This window comes from Drosophila sechellia, chromosome X, assembly GCF_004382195.2.
Source record: "Drosophila sechellia strain sech25 chromosome X, ASM438219v1, whole genome shotgun sequence".
Taxonomy (NCBI): domain Eukaryota; kingdom Metazoa; phylum Arthropoda; class Insecta; order Diptera; family Drosophilidae; genus Drosophila; species Drosophila sechellia.
Window position 1 is genome coordinate 864,609 of NC_045954.1, and position 23,493 is coordinate 888,101.

Here is a 23,493-nt window from a genome sequence, read left to right on the forward strand (position 1 = left end):
AGCCAGGATGGCGGGACATATGCAGCTGCACCTGGCAGAACTGCTTTCCTCAGTCCTGTCCCAGGTGTCTATTTTAGCTGCTTTTAACTTCCTTACGGTCTTGGCAATGTCTTGCCGGCTTTTAGGGATAATAGCAGCAGCGGCCGTAGATGAGACGGATGCGAGGACACGAGCCGGGTGTAGGTTGCACACTGATTTCAGCAATTAGATCTTGGCACCAGGCACTACATGGCGACCATCAGGTCCACGAGGCTTGCGAGGTAGTTGCCAACATTATGAGCCAACTCAGCTAAATCCACGGGGGACTCCACATGCGATCACGCAAAACGTATAAAGAGGAGCAGATGGGTTAGAGGACCGCACACATATATGTACCTAGGACGTGCAAAGTGATAATCATGGAATACAACTGGGGACCGACATGGCCGACATGGCCAACACGATGCCATCAACACCCTAAGGTAATGTTGATTCAAGGAATATTTTTCGGTTAGAAACAAACTGGCAAAGCACTTCCTCTTCGCAACTAAAGTGCAAATTTCTACAACATCATAAGTAATTGTTCAGTTCTTGTGATATCTGTGACACCCACCCGCCGCCATCGATTTTGAACAGTTTTCGGGGGCACAATGCGAGCATTGTACCAAGTCACCTTTCTCATCACTTTTAGATCATACCCGGCGCGTTTGCCCTAACCCTGTGTATGACAGATTGTCCCCAACACATGGGGTCCATGCCCGCCCAAAGGGCCCCACCCCTGCTGCTCCTCCTGCGCCCCAACTACCCATTCCATTCACAGGCGTATCCGTCCGCATCCGGAGCCGTGTCTCCTGCCGTGTAACCAATGCGCCGTACGTGTGCCCAGCACTCATTACAAATGAAAGCCGAGAGCGAAGGTGCCCAGGTGTTGAAACCGGAGCTTTGGGGAGGACAAGGGGCGCTGAGGACTTGGCTGCTGAAATTAATCAGAGTTTCAATCAAACGTAAAATAAACGCCGAGATTTGCCTTGACTTTCGCCTGACATCTGCACAAAATCGGTGGACAGGTATTTTGGGTGTACCTGTGAAAATGTGTGAACTATTTGGGGAGTTCTGCCGGCTATATTGGGAATTCGGGTAAATGGAATGGCTTTTCCTGGGTGCGTGGAATGCTTACATAGTTTGCGAGTTGCTGGATCGTGCCGGAAAATATGTGAAAATTATAGTGAAATCTTGTTTGGTTTTCCGCAGTTGCGAGAGTTCTAGTCATCATTCGTTGATGAATGCAGGAGGCTGCCATATAAGCCGTACTTTGATTAGTTTAAGTGCCTGGCCCGGTTGTGAATTTTACGCTAGGACGAAAGGGCCATCACCCACTTCGCAGCACTTTGCCGCCCACCTCTTCTGGAAAATTCGCCCGGGAAAATGTGATTTAATGGCGGCGCGTGCGTGGGTGCGTGTCATGTAGACATGGTAATTTTTCAGACAATTACACACACACACACATGATGCATAACCCACCTGCAGGTGAAATATTATTGAAAAATCCGTAACGCCCCCGAAAATGGGCGACCTGCCGTCTTGGCGTAGTGGAAATTTATTAGATCTCGCAGCACTTAAGAAAAGCGGGGAAACCCTTTGCACACACGTCCCACATCCCTGGAATTTTCACAATTTCCCTTTGAACTACATTAAGAAAATCACTCGGAATTGGGACTGAAAATCAACTGCAGCTGCCGGTCGAAGCGAATTGAATTTATGAACCCCCGGCTTTTCCGCATTTTCACTTCTCCACATGTGAGCGGGTGGCAGGAGGGGGCGGAGGGGAGGCGTGTTATTAGGTGGAAAATGGAAAATGTTTTATTGCCTCGTGTTTCGGCCCGTGAATTATGTGAGAGCTCCAACACGGGATTTACATTACATCCATGAGGAATGTACCTGTTCCTGCTAAGAACTCAAGAGACGCCCACACTCAAAAGCCTTTTAACCCAACTGTACACAAGGCCGAGGGAGCAACTTAGCCCGAAGAATCGATTTGACGTAATTGATTAACTTTTTTGAGGATTAGGGCCGCTGGTGAGGACTTCGTTTTTAGTTAGATATATTAAACTCAATATATTTCGGTTGCTTGCCTTTTAAATAAAAACCGAATACTCCGAAACCCCCATCGGCCGTTCCGAACGTTTTTAAAGAAGTCTCAGCCCTGAATGTTGCTTCGCGTTTTCTTTTTTGCTGGAAAATGAAATTCCGCCCGATGTCCCAAGTGTCCTCTTTCCACCGTGCTCCTCTCATTGTCTTGGAGGAGCAGCAAAAACGATGTCCTTTTATTATGTTGACTGACTTTAATGAAATTAGATTGATTTTTATGCTGACGTCCAGTCCAGGCTCCCTGCGTCCTCCTAATTTCCATTTCTCCTGCCCTTTTATGGCCACTTATTCATCAAGTTGAGCGACCGACTATATAATTTAATTTTTGTGTGTTGTAAAAATACATTTTTTATAGATGTGCCCCGGGGCTTCCGCCTCGAAGTTTACGACCTTTGGAGCACCTGCTTTACGACTCCTTGATTTTCGGATCGGCTCGAAACTAAAGCCCAACTTAAGGTCGCTTGCAGTTAACACTCGAACGGAATTATTAAGTTTTATTAACCTCTTGAGCCGTTTGCTTTTGCCCATAAATCTGTCCTCTTGGCCAAAGGACAAGGACACTCGGCACACACGACTACTTGCCGCACAACACAGGTGGAAGAGGCCAGGGAGTTTTAGTCAATTGGTGGTACAAGACAGACACGGGTAAGTTATGGCCACATTGTTCGAAAGGGGCAGGAAAAGCGAATTTCAATTTTTCAATATATTTCTAAACTAGCATTAAAGCAAATATATGGTTTTACATTTCTTGAAACACATAGGTACTAATTCGAAAGTAATTTTAAGCCGAGTTTTAAATAAAGTTTGCCAGGTTGCCACTCCGGATGCATACCGTACACTTTTCGCTTTTGGTGTCTCAACTAGAGGAAGGTCTATAAATTTGCGCATTACACGAAAAGTTAACACGAATTAGCATTGTAAGTGTGCAGAAATCGCAATTGCAACAAAATGCAGCGATGTTCTTGAGTGCGAGAGTGGGAGACCATAAGTTTGCCAATTTAGCTGCTTCCTGGGCGGAATTTACCTGAAGCTGAACATTGCTGACTATGAATATCAGCATTTGCGCAGTTATCGATAATCAATATAGGCGTGACTGTACTTCCGGGTATTTGTACCTCCTTTCGGTCTCGCAACTTCCTCTAAAGACTTGAAAGATTAGTTCTCAATCTTTTTTTGAACTTTTCTCAAATGCTGAGAGTAGCAACATATTTTTTTAATGAAATTTAAATATTTTTTTAACACACCTTGTCGATACATAAAGCTTTCTGCGGTCACTTTGCAGCACTCGAATGTTTTTAGTTCGAATGGAAAATTTGTCTGCCATTCAATTGCGGTTGGCTAATGGCCATTTCGCGTGGTCAAGGGACTGAGGGGTCGATGGCTAAGCGCCATGAAGGTGCATTTTTTAGTCAGTTGCGGTTTTAGTGAGCGTATAATGGCTTAAACGCTGAACTAATGAAACTGAATTTGTACGGTTACTATTCCCTAAAACTACTATTATGTCACAAATATTTAATGGAATTTTTATTTTAACTGGCTAGTTTGCAGCGTGGATGGTGGATGCTAATTGATTCGTATTCATTTTATACATACATATAAAACAACCTGTATCTGACTATATCTAAATGAGAGTTTTATGTTATGTATCTGCTTTCACAAAGCGCACGTAAGTCTTCAAACTCAAAAGTTTCCTTTGAGTCGAAAAACTGGGATAATTTCCAATTACATTCTGGGAAGAGATCAAGCGTTCTGTGTGGGAATCAGGACCTCAAGTTATCCCCCTGCAACTGCGAAGTTAAATCCCTGATAAATAGACGTTGCTCCCCATTAGGAACCCAGAACTAATCCTATTTCCCTGGCTTTCCACAAAGGGAATTGCGCTGCAGGCAGGCGAAGGCTTAAGTCTTACTCAAGGGGTTGGGCAGAGCAGCTGGGAAAGCCCGGGAAAAGCGGGGAAAGCGGGGAAATCCGGTCGAAAGGGGCAGGCGTTCACGTTGTGCATTGCATGGCATGTAATTTAATATTTTATGGCATACAATTAGGCGCAATGCAAATGCCCCCAGCCACATGCAACTTGCTACGTGAGACTGAGGAAATCCTGAGCAAATCCCTCCGTTTCGCATCCAGCTGCTGCTGTTATTAGTTATGTTATGTCGGTGGCAATTAGCCGAAATAATTTGTAATCTTATTAGCCGGCACACACAGAGAGAGAGATATTTTATGCGAGCTCTGGCCGTCACATAATTACATGCATTGCAAATTATAGTTTACGGAGCTTTAAGCCTTTCCCTCAAAACGCACCGTCCATGTGCACAAGCACATGCCGGGCGGATTTTCCCTACCCACTAACGTTGTTATGTTTGCAAAATGAATTTCAAATCAATCAGCAGCATAATGGGCTTAAGTAAATATTTATGCTTTTTGACCATGACATGATATATGTATGTATGCCTGTAGATATAGAGGCTTTCATGAAGTGCATGTTTGAGCGTACAGCCGGTGTTTATTTAGGCAATCTCAAGGAATCTGGCTTGTGTCAGCTGCTCGAGCTACGCCTTTAATTAAGCACGTCAATCAACTCGTGACATCTGGAATAAGTTGGAATAAGTTATTCAATGAATTTGTTTCGGGTTAATTGTGAGATCATCATGCTGCGTGCAACTGCAGAAGTCGCCTTAATTTGGCTGGCTTGCATTCCCGGTTCTATCACGGCTACGGAGTATCCTGTAACCTGCGTCCTGTATCCTGCATCCTGCCATATTCTGAAGTACTGCGCAGACCAACAAGCCGATTGGCACTCTATTTGACTGCCTATCCGGCATCTTAATTTGGGCACTCCATCAGCTTGCAGACGATGTCAGATGCAAGACGACGCCACGCCCCTTTCCGCCGCCCGGCATGTAGTAGTTAATTTATGTTGAGCTCTCGGGAGAGCCGGGGATTCCAGGGATCTGAAGGAGCTGCTCGAGCTGGAGGCTCACGTCGAACGGTAAATGTTTATGACGCACTCGAAATTGTCTATCAAGTTCAGCTGACGTCGTTGCCATAAAGTGTCACTTCTGCTGCGAGGTGAATGGGGGCGGGGAGGGGAGGTGACGTTAAGGATAAGGGGGGCAGGTCCTGTGCTCCGCATCTCCTCATCGGGCGCCTAGGAACTTTTGCACGGCTTTTGTTCTTATGATTGAATATTTAATTCAATATGTCGCGAGGCCATTTCGTTGCGAGTTCTTTACGAGGACTCTTCGTCCTTGGGAGCCTGGTGTACTTTTAATTAGAAGACGGGCCATAAACATTTTATGTTCGCCAGCCGTGTAACAAGCCAATCCAATCGAAACTTTCGCCAGCCAAAAATCGTGCCTGCGGCGGGCGTTTAGGTAGCAGGTGTCATTCGGATTTGCAAATATCTGCCACATTTTCGTAGGTCTAGGATCTTCAAAGCCTCCACTTCTAGACGTCAGTAGTTCAGCAGTAGAAGTAGAAGAAGAATTATTCATATAATTCATAATTTCATATTTTGATATGATATATTTTGAGCGTGAGCAACTTTTCAGCAAGTAATTGTTCTTAACGAAATGCATTATTCTCCGGAATTTCCTGCGTGTTTTCATTGGGCGTATATATACAGATATACAAACACATATACAGAAAAAGGAATCCAAATTGTTTCATTCCCCTCCAAGTGCCAAAGTGCCACGCCCACCCTGCGCTTCTCCGCCCCCACAAATGCAGCGACAGAGTCTCTTGTCAATAATGTCAACAGTGTTGTTTGTTGCTCCATAAATTACCAACGACAACAACAATGACCGAAGGTTGATGGTCGCAGGGGACTGGTCTGGGTGGATCGCAACCATTTTGTTATTGCAGCTGGTGACCCCAACCATGGCACCCCTCCCACTCTTGCCCTTTTCCAAGTGAAGCAGAAAAATTACCAAACATACGAAAAGTGGACAGTTGACGGCGCACTTTATGACTGTCCCCCTCAGCTGAGTTTTCCGCTTTTTCTTCAGTTTTATCTTCCACCATCCTCGCTTTCCACTCGTCCTTTCGCCATGAAAATATTTGTTGATTACATTCGCCTTGGCAGGACATCATTCAACGACCAAAAAGCTAAGCCAAGCGAAGCGAAGAAAGGGCAAGGGTTATTTCCTGAACCCATTCCTCCGACCGACGATGAAGTGTACTTAGTTTTAAAAGAGCTGCTCAGCAACGTAAAAAACGTAAAGAAGTGGCACATTCTCCTTGCATGATTATGTGTGCTGTTTGATTTCTATTTTATTTCAATCAGGGTGATAATTTCCCCACCGCCCTGCGAAGCCACTGAGAAAGCACGGAACAACTCAAAGGGCTCAGCTCAATGTTGATTGAATCGAAGATTGTTTGTGCCTCGAAGGAAAACAAAAATATATTCCCCAGACGGATGCGAGAAATGCCAATCCAAATAATGCTTTACACCATTCAAAGCCAATCAAAAGCATATTACGCATACGCCACCGTAACCAGATGGAAACAGTCATGCAAAAGCAATGAGCAGCCTGGCTTCGCAGCCAGCCAATCATAATGCATAAAAATGTTGCGCTAAACTTTATTCACAGGCAGCCGCAGCCGCAGGGCAGATGAAATATAAAAATGCATTTCGAAATGCGCACAAAACCCGGAAAATGGGAAACGAGGAAAATGTCGGAAGCGTCGGAAATGCTAGAACAGCAGACAGCAGGCCAGGAAAGGGAAAATTTCAGAAGCGCGGAAGGAAATATGATAATCAAGGCAACAGAAAAACAGTTCTGAAACCCATAAAGAGAACTCTATATGAAATTGATTTTCCCAGCTTTTTGGGGCAGAAATCAAATCAAACCGAAATGAAATAATCACTACGCTCAACTGCGAACACCTACGAATGTTTGTATTCGATTAAACGCCGTATTCGCGGCCTTCGCATCAATGGAATGGAGTGCTTACACCAGGATGCAATTCACCCAGCACTTCCTATGTTCTGTAGCCCAACTACATCTCCGCCGCAGCACACCAACAGAGTTGCGAAATGTTTATCCTTTCAGTTTTGGCGTCGACATCGTAATGTTGGAAATGTTATTGTTAAATGTTAGTTTTGTTATGCAAACACACACACACTCCGGGGCAGGCGGGGGAGGTGGGGTAGGTGGGGGAGGTGCTATGCGGGGACTGTGAAAATATGAATAGTCAAAGTCGAAGTCGGCCATATGTTCGCTCCAACTTTATCCCACAAAGCATTCGGAAAAAGCCAAACGGGAAAGTTGCAGCAGCGAGTGCAAGCCGGGTGGTGAGTGGCATGTTTTCATGTTTTTCTTTCTGCGTGCACAGAGAGAAATGGCGGAGGGAGCCATTTAACCATCAAGGGAGCCTGTTAACCAACTCCCTACTAATGTGGCCAACAGCGTGCATTTTGCGGATGGAACCCACCGAACAAGAGACTCCACACTTTCTCTCAGTGCGCGTGTGTGGGTGTCAGGAGCGCTAATGGGAAATTATATTCCCTGAGTCGGGAAAGGGGGAACGTGAAGGAAACTCCTGGCACGTCTTGCGCTTTAAGCTGCAATAGCCAGAAAAAGGGTGCAGCAACAATGGCAGCATGGAAATGCAGCTTCCTCTGCGTAAGAACCGATGTACAAACAGGGAGTAGGTAACTGCAATAGCTATCCTGCAAATCGGCCACGTCGAAATCTCTGTGCCCAAAACGTGGGGCCAAGGGGAAAGAGATGCCCAGAAGACTGGGAAATGCCTGCCACCTGCCACTCTGCCACATGTTGTGGATACGAAAAGTTTCACCGGCCCGCCGGCCTGTGTCTCCAAAAGAATACAATGGAATAGAAATAATGAATAAGTAAACATTGCGCATACGCCCCGTTCGCATGTTCACAAAACAAACAAGTACAGTTTGAACTTAGGGTTCGAAAAACAATTCGGGGCTGCAGTTCCCTAGTTCCGCTTAATATGCAACGCTTGGCTTGGCTACCAGCTACTGTTTTTTAATCGCACACTGATTTTTTCGAGATTTTGTTCAATTGTGCATGGCCAGAGAACCGAGGAAAGGCGTTGCCCGAAGAAGGGGCAGTACCTGTCAGTCGAGGATCCATTAATAACACCCTGCTGCAGCTTTTGACAAATGAGCGAGTGCAAAGGAGGCGAGAAAGGCGAACGACTTCATATCACAGGCTCACACGGAGAAACAGCTCCTTGTATTTTCTGCATTATATAGATAAGAGTAACTTCCTTAGGAATTGGTTCAAGCTAATATGAAAACGCAGCACAAACCAAAGGATTCTCTCTGTGCAGAAACTATGAAACTTTGCGTAGTCCGAAAGCGTTAACAATGTAATCCATATTTTGCTGCTTGATTGCCGGCAAATTGAAAATGTCAAGTGCACACATATCCGAGGAGGAAGAGCAGGGAACCGCCATGGCAAAACACGAACTTCGGATTCGCGGAGGCTCCGTTTGAATCCACGTTTCATTACACGCAGTTTCGAGTGCTCATCGCGAAGTTAGAGATGACCACAAACCCTTCCATAATTGTTCCATTGTGACCATCCTTGCAAAATGCCCCTTCGCAAAGCTCAGCATCCCGCGTAACTCGCAGGATGGAGGACACCCCCAGTCTGCCAGTCAAGCAGTACAACAAATTTAGACAGCAATACAGAACAACAGGCATTGGGCGAACTTCACGGCTGCTTTATCAAATATTTAACTCGCTTTTCATTGTCTGTCGGTGCTGCTTGTTGCTGGTTTTTGTGGGCTGCCATCGGTTGTTTATATGCATAAATTTTATTACACATATGCTTTTTATGCGGCACAACAATGCCAGCGCAAGTTAATGCAACATAAAATTTTCATTTTTTATTTATCTCTGTGCCCTTTTTTTGTTTGGCTCTGTTTTTGACTTTTTCCGAGCTCCCTTGAGGGAAGCCCACGAAATCAAAGGAGAATAAAATAAAGCAAAAAACAAACGCAACGTTCGACCGGTTGAACACCCTAGAAAACATGTATAGATGAGCAACAGAGCAGCATTCTCGTCTAGAAAAACATTATCAGCCTGCTTGATAGAAAGCAAAAGCAATTCAAAGATTAAGACCAAGCAAGGGTTGGGCCACATACTCCTCATGGATACCCAGGAGAAGCGGGAACAAAAAGCTTCGCAATAAAACTGCCACACACATAGCACATGGCATAAACCGCAGGCGTGAACCACGCCCCCGCCGCCCACACAGCGTATGCGGGCACACATATATCAGAAATATGCTAAATCAGCATATTTGCGAGTTTATTTACAAGGACATTTATAAAAATTTACGGTCGTGCCGTAAATTGCAGCCGCCGGGCAGGTCTTGAGATTTATGCGTCGACGATTATATCAGAAGGGGTGAGGTTAAAGGTTACAGGCCTACTACAGGTCAAAGGGGCCCAGCTTTGTTGCAATTTAAAGCCACAGTGTTCTCCAAAGGGGACCTCGACTATAGCATTCTCTTTTGTTTTTTTTTTCCATTTAGGTGGCAACAAAGGCACTTTCCGCATTGCTTCAAAAGCACAGTTTTTGCCGTGGGATCGTGGAAGTACAGCGATTTGACCCTTAAACCGGATCTAGAGCACTGGTGCTACATAGGCCGATTCGAAAATTACATATACTTTCAGATTCTTACCCCTTTCGATGAACTTACTATGTACAAGTCCTGAAAGCTGAACGGTTTTGTTTCTTATTGTCTTGGAAATATTTAAACTAAAGACCAAGACCAAAATTTGAAATTGGCTAGGGATGTCACCAATTATTATTCCTACGACCTGTAAAATTTTGATAACAGCCATAGACTACCCCACTATTCCCAGTACCCAGTAGTTTTCTTCTACGTTTTATCTGGTAACACTTGCAAAAGTCAAATTATTAACTATTGTTCGGAAAAGCTAGAGAAAAAGGAGCCCTTCGAAAAAGGAAAATTTTTGACAATCATTCAACTAAGTAAAAATAAAATAAAAAGATAAAATGTCTGTAAGTAATATCGCGGGAATTGAACTTGCCAGTGGACCGACGTGTCTGAAGAGCAGGATCTGTGTGAGAAACCTACCGCCTTGCACCCGCGAGGAGCTGTCTTTGCTCTGCGTGCCCTATGGCCAAATCGTTGGCTCGCTGGTGATCGATACCTACGGGTTTATCCAGTTTGAAAGTTTAACCGAGGCCAATAGAGCCATAGAATCGCTCGACCATTTTTTATTCAAATCGAAGGTTCTCCAAGTCTCGAACGCCAGTATCAGTTCCCTCAAGGCCACTTTTTCTGGCACTGCTCCCCAGAAAAGGAGGAGGATCGAGTGGTCTGATGCGGATGATGTTCTCCTCGTGGAGCGGATTGACTATGAGGACGACGAGGACGATCAGGACGGTGAGGACGGTGAGGACGGTGAGGACGATGAGGGCGATGGGGACGATAAGAACGATAAGGACTATGTGGTAGAGGATGACTCCGAAAGCGATGACGATGAGGATGAAGGCCAGAAATCTCGCTCACGCAAGAGGAAGAGAAAACAGAGCGGCAAAAACAAGAAGTAATACGTCCGAAATAGCAAATCTCTAGGAGAAAAACACACAAGCACCAACTCTTTAAAGATGAGCACAATTTAATACAATAAAACCACAAAAGCTGTCTGCACGAAGAAGTTCGACTCTCTCTCTAAAAAGAAAACACCAACATAATATAACTTCTTCTTGGAATAAACTGAAAGCATTTGTTGGTCAACATATTCGCAAATATTCTAGTTTTCTATGAGTACTTTTCAATTAAGTTCAATCCAGTTTTATAGTCAATTCTTCCTCATATGATACCCGTTAATCCGTCAGTCTGTCCGTCAGTATGAACGTCGAGATCTCAGGAACTATAGAGGCTAGAAGGTTCAGATACAGATTCTAGAGACAAAGACGCACCGCAAGTTTGTTGGCCCATGTTGCCACGCCCACTCTAACGCTCACTCAAACGCCCAAAACTGCAACTTTGCCCATACTTTTGAAAAATGTCATTTGATTTTTCTTCTTCTTTCCCATAAAAATTATGATATTTCGCGTTCGCAATTCCACTATCCAAGCAACGGGTATCTGATAGTCGGCGAACTCGACTATAGCATTCTCTCTTTTTTCCTATGGCCGCTAGTGAAGTAAAGTGAGTTGAAGTGAAGGATATTTGTATCCGGCAGTCGAAACACTGTGCTTCTTTGTTTTATACTATGTTGCAGCAATAGAAAAAATAGCTTTTACGATTGAACCAGTTGGCATGGATAATGAAGTCAGCATTAAGTCGCGTACCCAGTTATTTGCATACTCACTCCCATTTCACCTTTGTGAGTCTGTGCAGCAATTAAACTTCAATTGCTGAGGGGTGTGGGCAAAGGCGGTTGCTCCAGGGATACAGATTTTTTAATTAAACTTTCCTGCAGCTGCACTTTGCCCAATCCTTCGCCAATCCTCCAGCCCTTTACACGAATCCCGTTCACTTCGAAATTGATGGTTTTAATTAGGCATCGGAGCCGCTGAAATGACACTTTATGCGTGGCACGGGAATCCCGATCCAACGGCGTGGACCGTGGCAAAGTTGTCATGACTGGGATACAAATCCTTATCGCTATAAATTAATTGAAGCTGGCGTAAAGCGGTCGGTATCAGTGACCAGCAATGCAGAAAAACTTTGAAAAATTCCTAAAGTCCATTTCGGTCCTAACCCTGAATTCAGTCCATTTTCCAGGCCCACATTCACTTCAGTTAACCCTTTTCGAAGGGCGCATGTTTCTCTTTTGGCCGTTCCGTCCTTACTTGGTTTCATTCCCAGCACTTGCAGGCGTAAAAGGATGTATTAGGCCCGCACGCCATCCAAAAATCCAAAGCTATAGGAAAGCAATCGTTTCACGCCTCGAAAACTAAATAATCCGATCAAGTGAGGAATAACCTGGCACATATAGTCTGCAATAGGTACCATGAAGTCTATCATTTGGTCTTCGGAAGATTACTTTATTTTTTCGTCTTGACTGCTTCAATTGCCATGAAATTTATGTGCCGTCGCTCAGCGTGAACTTGATGCGCATAAATCCACATGAAACGGATATTAAAAAGCATGAAACGAGCCCATCCTCACCCTCCACATCCGTATAGTAATATGTATGTAGCTGATTGACTCTGATCTGTGTTGGCGGCCTAAATATGAGCTTATAAATTGGCAGCGGGCAGCGGAATGCTCGAGCTCGTGCGCCTCGTTTCTAAACTCTGGGTTTGTCCGGCTGTCTAACTTAGGAGTTTATTTCAGCTGGACTCTTGGCACGGGTTCCAAAGCAGCCGGACGCAAGTCCTCTGTTCTCGACCGGATAATTGGTATGCTGTTTGGAAAACTGTAAGCGACAGCTCACTGAGGGGCCTTTGGCAACGATAGCTTAAGACTTTGTTTTCTGAACATATACGATTATATTAATATATCGAAGCAGCCAATAAGTATTGTTTAGGCTTAGAAGTACCCAAAGTACATACTCAAAGTAATCATTCAAAGCGATCGACTACGCCCAGTTATGTTAAATATGCTAATGCTGGATAAGCTAATCGATTATTCACAACGAATTCCCCCATCGAGCTGCAATAATCTGCAGAAAAACCTTGACCATTGCAATGCTGCCAAGGATGCGATGGATGCGATGGATGCGAAGGACCCGCAGTCGGACGTCGGGCACTAATGGCCTCATAAATATGCAACACGAAGCAGGCTGAACTCCACCTGAGAGGCAGGACTTGGCCAAATAATTTTCCCTGACTCCATGGCAATTCAATTCAATTCGGCTTACTGTCAGTTGTACCTGTAAGTGGCATTTCCATCTCGAAGAGAAGATCCTTCCAGCCTGGTGCCGTTGGCATATTTGATTTTGTAATTTGCATTTGATAAGCGGCTCTGAGCAGGACTAACCCCCAAAGTGAAGTCCTTGTCATTGTCCTGGCCTTGGCTACAGTTTCGGCTGGCTTTCCGGGTTCTTGCCACCCCCGTACGACAGCTTTAACTTGCGGCTGCAGCCTTTGTTTTGTTTTAATTCCATTGAAATACATTTATCTATGCCAAACCAGCTGGGAAAAACGCAGCCCGAAACAATTGGCTCAGTTTGTTTGTCTTGAATTCCATTATTTAGCCACGTTTTTGTGGTAAGCCCACAAAGATTTGCCATTCAACACAGATCAAGAGTGCTAGCGTATGTGTATAATAATATTGTTTATTCTGAATTCTCGACATATAGCGAACACAGCAACAAAAACGAACGACGAAATTATAACGGAAATATTCGAAATGAACCCAAGATTTTTAAATATTGCTTAAAAATAGTCACAATGCAATCATAAATAAACTGATTTATCACAATTTCGGAAATAAGAATTAAAATATATATTCGAAGTCGAAAGAACTTTCGGCAAATCAGTAAAAACACAACGCTATAGTAAATGCAAACAATCGTATCCAAATTTGGCAAATACGTTAACTTTGAGTTCCTTTCTAGGGATAATTTTTCACGTGGATGATGTGTCAGATGCTTTAATGGTTCCTTAGCTTATAACATTCAGTTTACTGCTTTCATATATATATATATGTATGTATATATATATATATAAAGTTAAATACGAATTAAAACGAGTAGATTTAGATCTATATCAACTAGTAAGTTGTACTTGGGTATTAGTATAACATGAAGGGAAGACCCTCGGACTTCGGAGACTATTAGCCTATGACCCTTGCAAAATAAGTTATCTGCATACCAAATGTTAGTATTATGAAAAGTTTAGACATTCGGTTTTCGCCTACAAACAGTTTTACACATGATAGTTTCGCAAGGGTATTCAAATTTGTATATTTGCAACATATACAACTTTGTACGGACTTAGTCGGATTCATCAGGTTAAAGCAAGGGTGCGTTCAATCTGAAAAAGAAATATATATAAGTGGAGGTTTTGTACTTTCAAAGTGTTCCCACACTCACCTTCGTGATTTAAGGTCCATTCGGCCCTTAAACCTCTCGGAGCAAGGACGGTGTACCTGCCTGACTGCAATTATATTGTTTTGTAGCTCGCGTTTGTTCTGGGTCTGATTGCAAAGTTCACTTCTAGATGCTTAAGAGGGAAAATTGGTATCCAATTGGTAAAGTGTAGCTATAAGGTTTAAAGATCAAGTGTTTTAAAAAAACCTATAGTTTCGAGACAGAGAAGCCCAATGCGATATCATTTGAACCGATTGGAGGTGCATTCTTGGTTAATACTGTGTGCATATAGGGGGTTTATATATATGAGGCAGCATGCGCGATGCAAACTCTGCAGTAATTCACTCAAAGCGCGCCTGCTAGTGGCTCGTCCATCGCTCGTCCCATTTAAGAACAATAGCAATACATCCGTTCTGCATGAGTCGCGATCGCTTCGTCTCTCTCTTTCTGATGCAATATCTCTATGCATATCTGACCAGATGCATGGGTGCGACGATCGATGGGAGATGGATCGGTTAATGATAAATGGATTATGTGATTCGGCGCTGCCAACCGCTACTGCCGCATTACGTGCTACGTCCGATTTGCAACCAGGCGAGCAACAACTGCAATGCCGGCTGGAGCAGCACCAGTTTTCAGATATCTGTATTGATATTGATCCGCGTGAGAAACTCGCCGTGCGAATCGGCCACAGCGCGTATGATCTCCAGCAACAGTTCGCGCGACAAGCTGGCTATTTTCGGCAGCCTTGCGACCTTCGCAAAGTCCTTGACGATCAGCTTGAGAGCGTACTCCTTAATATCATAGATCTTTGTGATGTCCGAAGCCTCCAGCGTCTGCAGCACGTTCTCGAACGTAATGTTGTTCTCAAGAGAGTATTTGCAGAATGCGTGGAGCCGATTGTTGGCAAGACCATAGAAGCACGGCGCCTGGAAGAGATAAAGTGCATCCTGCGGCGGCATCTTCGTCTCGCCGTAGTAGATGTAGCGCAGCAGGGAGTGGAACGCCTCAAGCGAGGGAGAAATCTCGCCAATTTGGATCTGGGTGAAAGCGAAATATAATGTTACTCAGGAACAATGCTGGCTTCAACAATTTAAATGTGTATACTATTATCACTTATCAAGCAGCGATTTCTTACATTGACTGTGTTGTCCGGTGGCATAAAGGATCGGAACATGCCCTGAAAGTAGGTGCAGCGCGATGACAACACAGATTTGTGGGCTGGTATCACGTGATCTTCCAGCACAAGGCTAATGTCGCAGAAATCGTTGCCAGTGGACTCCAAAAAGGCGCACAGATCGATCTCCAAAGTGGTTCCTACTCAAAAATTATACCTTCAGCTAATTATACCATCAACTATCGACGAACCGTACCTATATTGCCTTCATAGCTGGTATCTATCACCAGCTTGCTGGGATACAGGCGCTTGCGGATGATCTCGACCAGCAGAGGCTTGTCCAAATCGCTAAACTCACTAGACATGACCACGTCTGTGAAGTTCTCCTCCTTGATGATGAACTGCATGCAGTGATCCTTAATGATCTTAATGCTGTGTTGGGGAGTGTTTACATAAATTAATTTCATTTAAATACGATCCAAAGGCTATATCTCCTCTCACTTGCTCTTATCCGCATTGTAGAGCGCCTCCAGCACGTTGAGCTTGTTAATCTTGTAGTCCAAATACTGGATACAGCCGTGGGCCAGCCGCGGCATGGTGAACAAACCGGCAAGTTGGTAAATATCTGTGATCAGAATGATGATGTTCTTGCTGTACGTGTCCTTCAAGTCAATGCGATCGGTGTAAATGTAATTCAATATGATTTCAAAGGCCTCGGGGGAGGCGTTGGCCAGTCGCACCTCCAACATGGGCCCGCGGTCCCCGCCCGCGCCCGCATTCAGAGCCAATGCATCTACCTGGCCCACCCCGTAGACCTTCTCCATCTGCTGCTGGCGTGCCTCCCGGGCAGCCAAAATTTTGTTCCTCAGATACTTCGAGCGTGCCGCCACAAAGGCGATGTGTGCTAGTATGCGAATCTCCTCCGCTCCGACAATAAACTGAATATCGCAGAACTGTTTGTCCTGGAAGAATTTTCCGAAGTCATCGCGCAGCGTGCACTTCGGGTACGACGAGAACTGGAAGCGATAGGTGTCGCCCCTTCTCACACTATTGTCCACGGTTCCGCCAAAAATATACATGGCATCGCAGATGACGGCCGAGGCGTGGAACACCCTACCCGAAGGCACATCCGAATTCTGTTCCGGCAAGATGACGGACCAGACCTGAGAGTCTAGGTCGTAGCAGTGCAGATCGTTGGGCAGCGTTGAGTCCGCCGATCCCCCGAAGACATACAGGAACCGATCGTGATGCACCATCGTGTGGCCATAGCGTCGCGAGGGCGGAGCTGAGGTAGCGCCTCGCAAGACGGGCTCATTGGAAATGCGTCGCCAAGTGCGCGTCTTGAAGTGGAACTCAAAGAGCGAGTTCGTTATCTGCAATCCACTCTGCCCCGAAAAGACGTACATGGCGTCCCTGGCCACAGCCACCGGGAAATTGCAGCAGGTGGGCGGACGATCGCCCAGCTGATCCACCTCCTCCCACTGATTTTCATCGGTGAGGTTTAGCGTCCACATGTCATTCAGCCGAGCATTGCCATCGTAGCCCGCATAGATCCACATTTTGTTGTCATATACGGCTGCTCCGTGAGCGGATCGAGGAACCGGCTGGCGTCCGGAGAACTTCCATTCCACCCACATGGCGCTCTGGAACTTGTATTCGAACAGATCGTTCTTGTTGGTCAAGTTTGAGTTGGAGTGAATGTCGCCGGTGTAGCCCCCAAAGATGAACATTGAGCTGCCGGCCACCACCGCCGAGTGGTGGTATCGCGGAGCAGGCGGAGTTCCTGTTGCACATGCGCGGCCCCATGACTTGTCCTTAACGCCGAAGCGAATCAGGTCATTCAGCATGTTCTTGCCGTTGTCGCCTCCGAATACAAACATCGCATCCTTGTAGGCCACCACGGTGTGCTTGCTTCGCCTGAGCGGAAAGAAATGGATAGGGAATATAGATATTTTCAGCTATATGGCTTCACCACTCACTTGGCGCCCACGAACTCGGCGCATTCGAGCATCCTGGTCCACTGATGCGTGGCCGTGTAGGAGGTGAAGTCCACGTTCAGGGCATTGCAGCTGTAGCTGCCCGGGGAAGTGGCCTTTCCGCTTCCACTGCCACTTCCACTGCTGGCATTGCTTGCCGCGTCATATGCCATACTGCATCCCGATCCTCCTGGTCCGCTGCTGCAGCTGCTGCCCGGAGGATGCGAAGAGGCCGCTCCAGCACCGCTATTCCCTCTAGAGCCTCTCATTGAACTGGACATGGACATTCGGAGATTTGCCCGTATGTGCTGGGCGTCTAAGCAGCCGGCGGTGGAGGCGCTTTTCCTGGCCTTGTTCCGTTTGCTCGACTTGAAGGAGCTGCGTAAGAAGAAACTCTCGTGGTGCGGACTCGAATTCTGGCTGGGACTCTGCTGATTGGCAGCTGCCATACAGGCGGGGCAATAGAGGATTCCGGCAGGAGTGCTGCCACCGCTGCTGTTGGCTAATCCTCTGTCCCTGTCGCGATCCCGCTCAAATCCACCTCCGCCACTAGCTCCGGTCACAAATCCGCACACCGCACTCAATCCACTGGATATCGAACTGGAGCCCAGCCCACAGCTAGCGCGCCCGCTTCCGCTGGTACTCCTGCTCCCAGAGGCGCTTCCTCCTGCTCCACCTCCTCCGACGCCTCCTCCGTCACCGCCTCTTTCCGTGGATGCCACGCCAACGCCTCCGCTGATCGACTTTAGCATTAATTCATCACACGCCGGAAGGATCCTCCGTCGTCCTCGTTGTGGGTAAGCGCGCTCCGGTTTTCACAAATTCCAGATATTATATGCAATTGTATACATTTGCAGCTTAACTCGTACCTGCTATCGCCTATCGATAACGCAACAGTATAGCTACGGTATTTGGTATATTTCACACACACACTCTCGCACTGAAGATTTAACTGAACCGAAACCATTATAAGGTAGAAACCGTTAACTTTACTTTTTCAATAAAGAACTTCGAATTTAACTTAAAACTAAATGTTCCTTAGCATTGCAGTGTGGCGCCCATTTGGAATGTATTCAATGTGGGGCAGGCACGTCTTTTTGCGCATTCTTTCAAAAATTATATAGTGTGCAGACTCACCACGTTCTTATTGCATTGGCTTGCATTTAAAGACGCCATCGAAGGTAGGATTTATAGGCACAAACGCGATTATTACGATTTTAGCCAACTGTTGAACCAGAAAACTGAACTTTTAGTAACGCTTTCCAGTTGGCGGGCGGCATCTCTTTGGTATATAATCTGCGCCAAATTAATATGCGTCAAGTTAGCGTCGGTGAGTTAAAAGCATTTAAACATGCCGCCTTCTTTAGTACAAGTACCACAGCCAATCCATGGGATGAACCGCTTTATTAACAATTAGAGCTCTGTGCTTTAAATGTAAATAACTCAGCTCACAGAGCGTGTTTCACGTTGCACGGTATCTTAAAAGTTTCGTAATTATATTAATAACTTATGCAACAAGTTTCATTACAATTTGATCCACAGTTGTCGAGGAGATGGCATTTTTCTGTTTATACACGTAGCGCAAACATTTTCCATTTTTAAAATACCATTATATCGATATTTCGATAAGACATTAAGACTGCAACATTTTGTTTCATTTTCTTTTCCTAACATTTTTGCACTTTTATCTTTTACAATTCTACCATAAATATAAAAAAATTAATAAATAAGAAACTTCCTCATGTCGGCTAACTCACTAGCTTGACGCACATTGGTATATATGCAAGAACCAAAGTGCCAAATGAACGGGCGGTATTTATGGTCGGGAAAGACGTGGTCACACTGCACATATAAAAACGGCTAGAAGCGGGTTTGTCTAAAATAGGTTGTTAAACTAAGTAAATGTAGAATTAGGACAATGGCCAGCGGATCCAGAGCAACCATTTTGCCCCAGTCGAAGGAGGCGCTTCTAAAGTCCTACAATGCGCGCCTCAAGGATGACGTTCGCAGCATGCTGGAGAATTTTGAAGGTAAGTGCGGCAAGTGGAGCACCGGCAATAGATTGTAATACCGTGTTCTCCTACAGAAATCCTCAAGCTGGCGCGCCGTGAGAGCCACAGCCAGATTTCGAAGACCACGCAGTGCGAACAGGATGCCCTGGAAATGCAGGTCCGCGCGGCCAACATGGGTGAGTAAATTCACTCCCTGGAAACCAGACTCGAGCCATTTCTTTTATGCATCCATGTATCCCTTTTTAATAGTCCGTGCCGGCGAGTCTCTGATGAAGCTGGTAGCCGACCTGAAGCAGTACCTAATCCTCAACGACTTTCACTCGGTCAACGAGGCCATCACGAACAATTCGCAGCTGTTCAGGAACACGCAGAGCGAGTGCGACAAGAAGCTGATGAAACTGAGGGACGAAATGGCCATGGACCTGTACGACCTGGAGGAGGAGTACTACACCAGCATTTTTAAGTAGCGCTAAGTGGGGAAGGTTCACCTTATTTCTGATGAACTGACTTTGGCCGAACTGTAGAATTTAATAACAAATCACTACCACATTCACTTGTAATTTTTGATTCGCAAACAGCAAGTCGCGCGGCACTCACAAGGCCTGCTCCTGTTCCGCCTCCGAGGACAAGGAGCGACTGTCCGGAGAGGCCGCGCTCATGCTGTCAACTAGGTCGCCTGTGTAGAAGAGCACAGCCTTCGGGACGATTTGGGTGCGTAGCAGAAAGCCCACTTCGAAATCGTTGCCCAGGATCAGCTTGGTCTTTTCATCCGCGAGCGACAGGTCCAAGGCCTGTGGTGGAGCAAAAAAGCGAAAGAAGGACTCCCGAGGCATGACCTTGGTGACTCGGTGTGCTCTGTTCCTTCGCCTGCTCTCCACCGTTTGGAGCGTGAGATTGGAGCCATCGCGCCAGTGGATGTGGCAGCCTTCGCAGCGAACTATTTCGGGACCTTCGAACAGAAATGGATACTCTGGGTCCGCCGAGTGCTGCAGAAAGTAGCGTTTCGTTAGCAGCAAAGAGGAGTCGTGCAGAAAGCTGTTGGGCCGAAACTGAAAGATGACCGTGTAGCTGTCCTGGTCGTAAGCCAGGCGTACGTCCACTAGGCACTCCAGCAGCGGCTCGTCGTGATCCTGGACAAGCTCCGAGAGCAGGGGCACGTTCTGGAAAACGGTCAGCCAAAAGCGTGGAACACCCAGCGTAGTCGGCGAAACCGGAGCCAGTTTTTGCCTTAGCTGGCGCAGCTCCTCGTTGTTCCCGAAGTCCAGGTACAGTGCATCCTGCGGGTCCTCAGGCCAGGTCTTCTCCGTTTGGATCGGTGGCTCCACCGAACCCTCCAAAATATCCCGCCTCGCATCGAATAGCGCGCAGCTCTGGCCGTAGAAACGTCGCTCCAGCTCGTAGACTTCCCGGAAGAACTGCTCCGAAATGCGTACCTGTTGCAGCTGATTGTGCCGCAGTGCCCGTATGCGGTTCTGGACGGGCTCCGCCAGCTGGCCAATCATGTGCCGCAGAAAGGCCTTCCGGCTGCGGGCGGGAAGGTCCGCCGGACTCAAAGCCGGCTCTGTGGACTCCGGTGCATAGGTGCCCAGAGAGCGCAAGGACCCGCTGATGCCGTCTGCCCTCGAATCCGGGTGGCTGTCCCCCTGGGTAACCTCTTCCGCGCTGTCAGCTATCCCAATCATTGTGCAATTCGGTGCAATAACTTCGAAATTTGGGTTTGTATATATAAATACATGTATATTCCAGCTCTGCGACTGGACACTAGGAAACTACTATGCTAGATCAAAGCTGTTCCTTGAATTCCACAGAAACTGGCCTACTACTGGGCACGAAAATTCGGCTGATGACTCCTTGGATTTGCCCAGAAGCAATCACATTTTCGATTCCAATAACTGCGTAATCTAACAAATAATTTCGCTACGAGGAAGACCACTTCAGAGTTACGTGCATAACTAATGAAGTCGAATTCCAGAAACAGTGCATGATATGCCGAATTCCGGGCAAATCGGTGGCCAATATCTGTCGGTGGCTGCCTTATCGGAGCTACCTGCCCATGAGCCTAGATATGGAGGGTCATGCCCGGCACTTATCGGCGCACCATGAGCTGACATTGCGGCAGGTCGGAACCGGGCGGCAGCATACTGCTCCATTCAGATCCCGAGCAGGGTTTATTTTGTTCAATTGAAGCTATCTAACCCGCCGCTCGCCTCTTATCTGCGACACCTGGGCACTTGGGCCAAATCTTGGTGCCTGGTCTTGGGTTTTATTAGCGCGACGGAGCGATAAGTTTGGCCTGTTGTCTTCTGGGTGCCAGTATCGCCAGTATTTATTGGGAGAAAAACCGAAGTAGCTGTCCAATCTAATCCGTTCGTCCGCCGCATGCTAATTTATGGGCGACTAATCCTCACTAGGGGTCCAACTCCTCCAGCAGCGATTCGGTAATCTGCCTTATCGTCCCGAGTCCACCAGATTGCAGCTGCATCCGATGGCCTCCAGTTGATAATGTTGCTGGATTGTTGGTTAACTGAATTAGTTTGGACTTACTGATGCCATCAGCCCGGCCAACCACTTCAGAATCTCGAATGCCATTAAAAAAATACCTTTATTTTGATAGGATGGGTCCCCCCATACTTGTACAAGCTAGCTTAAACTGAAAACAAAAACGATTCCAGCGGCCACCTAGAATATGAAGTCTCCGTCCTGCCCCTCCTCTTCCAGCAACGAAAGGCTCCTCTCGAAGCGTTTCATGTCCTGGTACCAGCCGGGGTCCCCGGACGATATGTCCTCCGGCCTGCCGCCCTTGTGGCGGTACAGGAACTCGGCGTGGCCCTGGCCGGGAACTCCGTTGACCGTGCAGGCCACAAACTGGTTGAACACCTTCGACTCCCAGTCGCCGCCCACGTAGCGCAGCGCGGAGGTCTCCACCTGGATCTGCACAAGGTACTCCCGCTCCTCGGTGCGCACAATGAAGTTCTGGTGCTGCGGCGGCGTTCCCTTCTCGCCGTACGAGTACAGCTCGAAGTTGCTCCCGGTCAGCGGCTGATACTGACCCGCGGAGCTGCACACGTAGCCAACCTTCAGGGAGGACAGGAAGAAGGACGGCTGGCTGAGGCTGCCCACCACCATGCTGCTCCCGTCGTCCATGAAGAGGGCGAAGTACACGTACCGGTTGATGGAGCTCAGGCATCGCTCGGTGCCGAAGCTGTGGTCCCGGAAGCCCACCATTTTCAGCGTCAGTTCCCTACCATCGAACGTGACCCGGCCGGCCAGTTCTCCGTTCTGTTCGTAGTGGGTGCGCTTCTCTACGATGTGGTTGACGCTGCGCAGCAGACTGTAAAACTTTTCGTTCCAAGCCTCTCTGGCTATGGAGTCGGCTATCAGGGCGCTGCTCAGATCCCTGTTATAGTCGAAGTGCTCGGTGGAGGAGCTTTCGAAACGGAGGTCCAAGTCCACGGCTACGTCCTGCACTTCCGACCCTTGAGTCTTCAGCACTCCGGAGTACTTGAGCCGCCACACACGCATGGATGCCTCCTGATAGACGTGGAAACCTCCACCCTGGAACGCGCTGCTCTCCGCTCCGTCCGCGGTGGTGAAGTATACCATATCGGGCAGATTCGGCGAACCGAACAGGCCGCTTTCGGGAAGCCACAGGTACAGGGCCGCCTTGAGGACTCCGCGCCTCCTTCGCTCCAAGGTAACCATCAGTTTCTGGCCCTCCTTGTTGGCCGCCATGAAACTGACCACATCGTAGCTCTTCGGGTCGTTGCTGAGCTGCTGCGGGCTGTCGACCTTGGCCAGGTGCTCCTCGGAGCCGAGCAGCTCCTCGTTCCGGCGGTAGATGCGGTACCTCAGGCGGCGAAGGACCAGCAGGGCGATCCAGAACTTCACCCGGTAAAAGATGCCTTTCAGTGGGTACTTGTCGAAGATTAGTGGCGGCTTCAGGCCAAGTAGCTTGAGTGACACGCCCAACAAGGCCATCAGAATGCCGAAGATCAGCCCACACACTGGGAGGAGTACCATGTTGTGTCCCAAGATGCTCAAAGTCTGCTCAAAATTAAATCCCCTTTGGAGTTCCGCGAAATGTGGATCCTGGTCAGAAACGTTTCGTTAACCGACCTGCTTGGCCATTTGGACGCGACTGCGAGGCCTGCACTGCACAATGTGTGGGGAAGTGGGTCTTATGTGCCGCTTATCGCCACCCGATAAGCCGCTCACCGTTTAAACCCACTTTCGGCCCCACCCCCTCGGACTGGGC

The 23,493-nt window shown here is 47.2% G+C and overlaps 5 protein-coding genes across 5 annotated transcripts; 2 read left to right on the forward strand and 3 right to left on the reverse strand.

Moving 5' to 3' along the window:
- Positions 1–9,974: 9,974 nt before the first annotated feature.
- On the forward strand, positions 9,975–10,846 carry LOC6615916 (transcription initiation factor TFIID subunit 11). The gene has a single exon (XM_002040248.2). It carries the CDS (start codon positions 10,136–10,138, stop codon positions 10,694–10,696), a length of 561 nt encoding a protein of 186 aa, XP_002040284.1. The 5' UTR covers positions 9,975–10,135; the 3' UTR covers positions 10,697–10,846.
- A 2,511-nt stretch (positions 10,847–13,357) lies between these two features.
- On the reverse strand, positions 13,358–18,116 carry LOC6615917 (leucine-zipper-like transcriptional regulator 1 homolog). Its single transcript, XM_002040249.2, has 6 exons — positions 17,230–18,116; positions 15,752–17,167; positions 15,507–15,682; positions 15,272–15,450; positions 14,137–15,173; positions 13,358–14,077 (listed from the first exon to the last, which is right to left on the reverse strand). Exons 1-5 carry the CDS (start codon positions 17,976–17,978, stop codon positions 14,769–14,771), a joined length of 2,925 nt encoding a protein of 974 aa, XP_002040285.1. The 5' UTR covers positions 17,979–18,116; the 3' UTR covers positions 13,358–14,077; positions 14,137–14,768.
- Positions 18,117–19,055: 939 nt separating this feature from the next.
- On the forward strand, positions 19,056–19,791 carry LOC6615918 (mediator of RNA polymerase II transcription subunit 22). The gene is made up of 3 exons (XM_002040250.2): positions 19,056–19,256; positions 19,313–19,414; positions 19,488–19,791. The coding sequence occupies exons 1-3, from the start codon at positions 19,145–19,147 to the stop codon at positions 19,703–19,705; spliced, it is 432 nt and encodes a 143-aa protein (XP_002040286.1). The 5' UTR covers positions 19,056–19,144; the 3' UTR covers positions 19,706–19,791.
- Positions 19,723–21,121, reverse strand: LOC6615919 (nucleosome assembly protein 1-like 1). The gene has a single exon (XM_002040251.2). It carries the CDS (start codon positions 20,918–20,920, stop codon positions 19,832–19,834), a length of 1,089 nt encoding a protein of 362 aa, XP_002040287.1. The 5' UTR covers positions 20,921–21,121; the 3' UTR covers positions 19,723–19,831.
- A 700-nt stretch (positions 21,122–21,821) lies between these two features.
- LOC6615920 lies at positions 21,822–23,393 on the reverse strand. The gene has a single exon (XM_002040252.2). It carries the CDS (start codon positions 23,256–23,258, stop codon positions 21,918–21,920), a length of 1,341 nt encoding a protein of 446 aa, XP_002040288.1. The 5' UTR covers positions 23,259–23,393; the 3' UTR covers positions 21,822–21,917.
- Between the last annotated feature and the right edge of the window lie 100 nt (positions 23,394–23,493).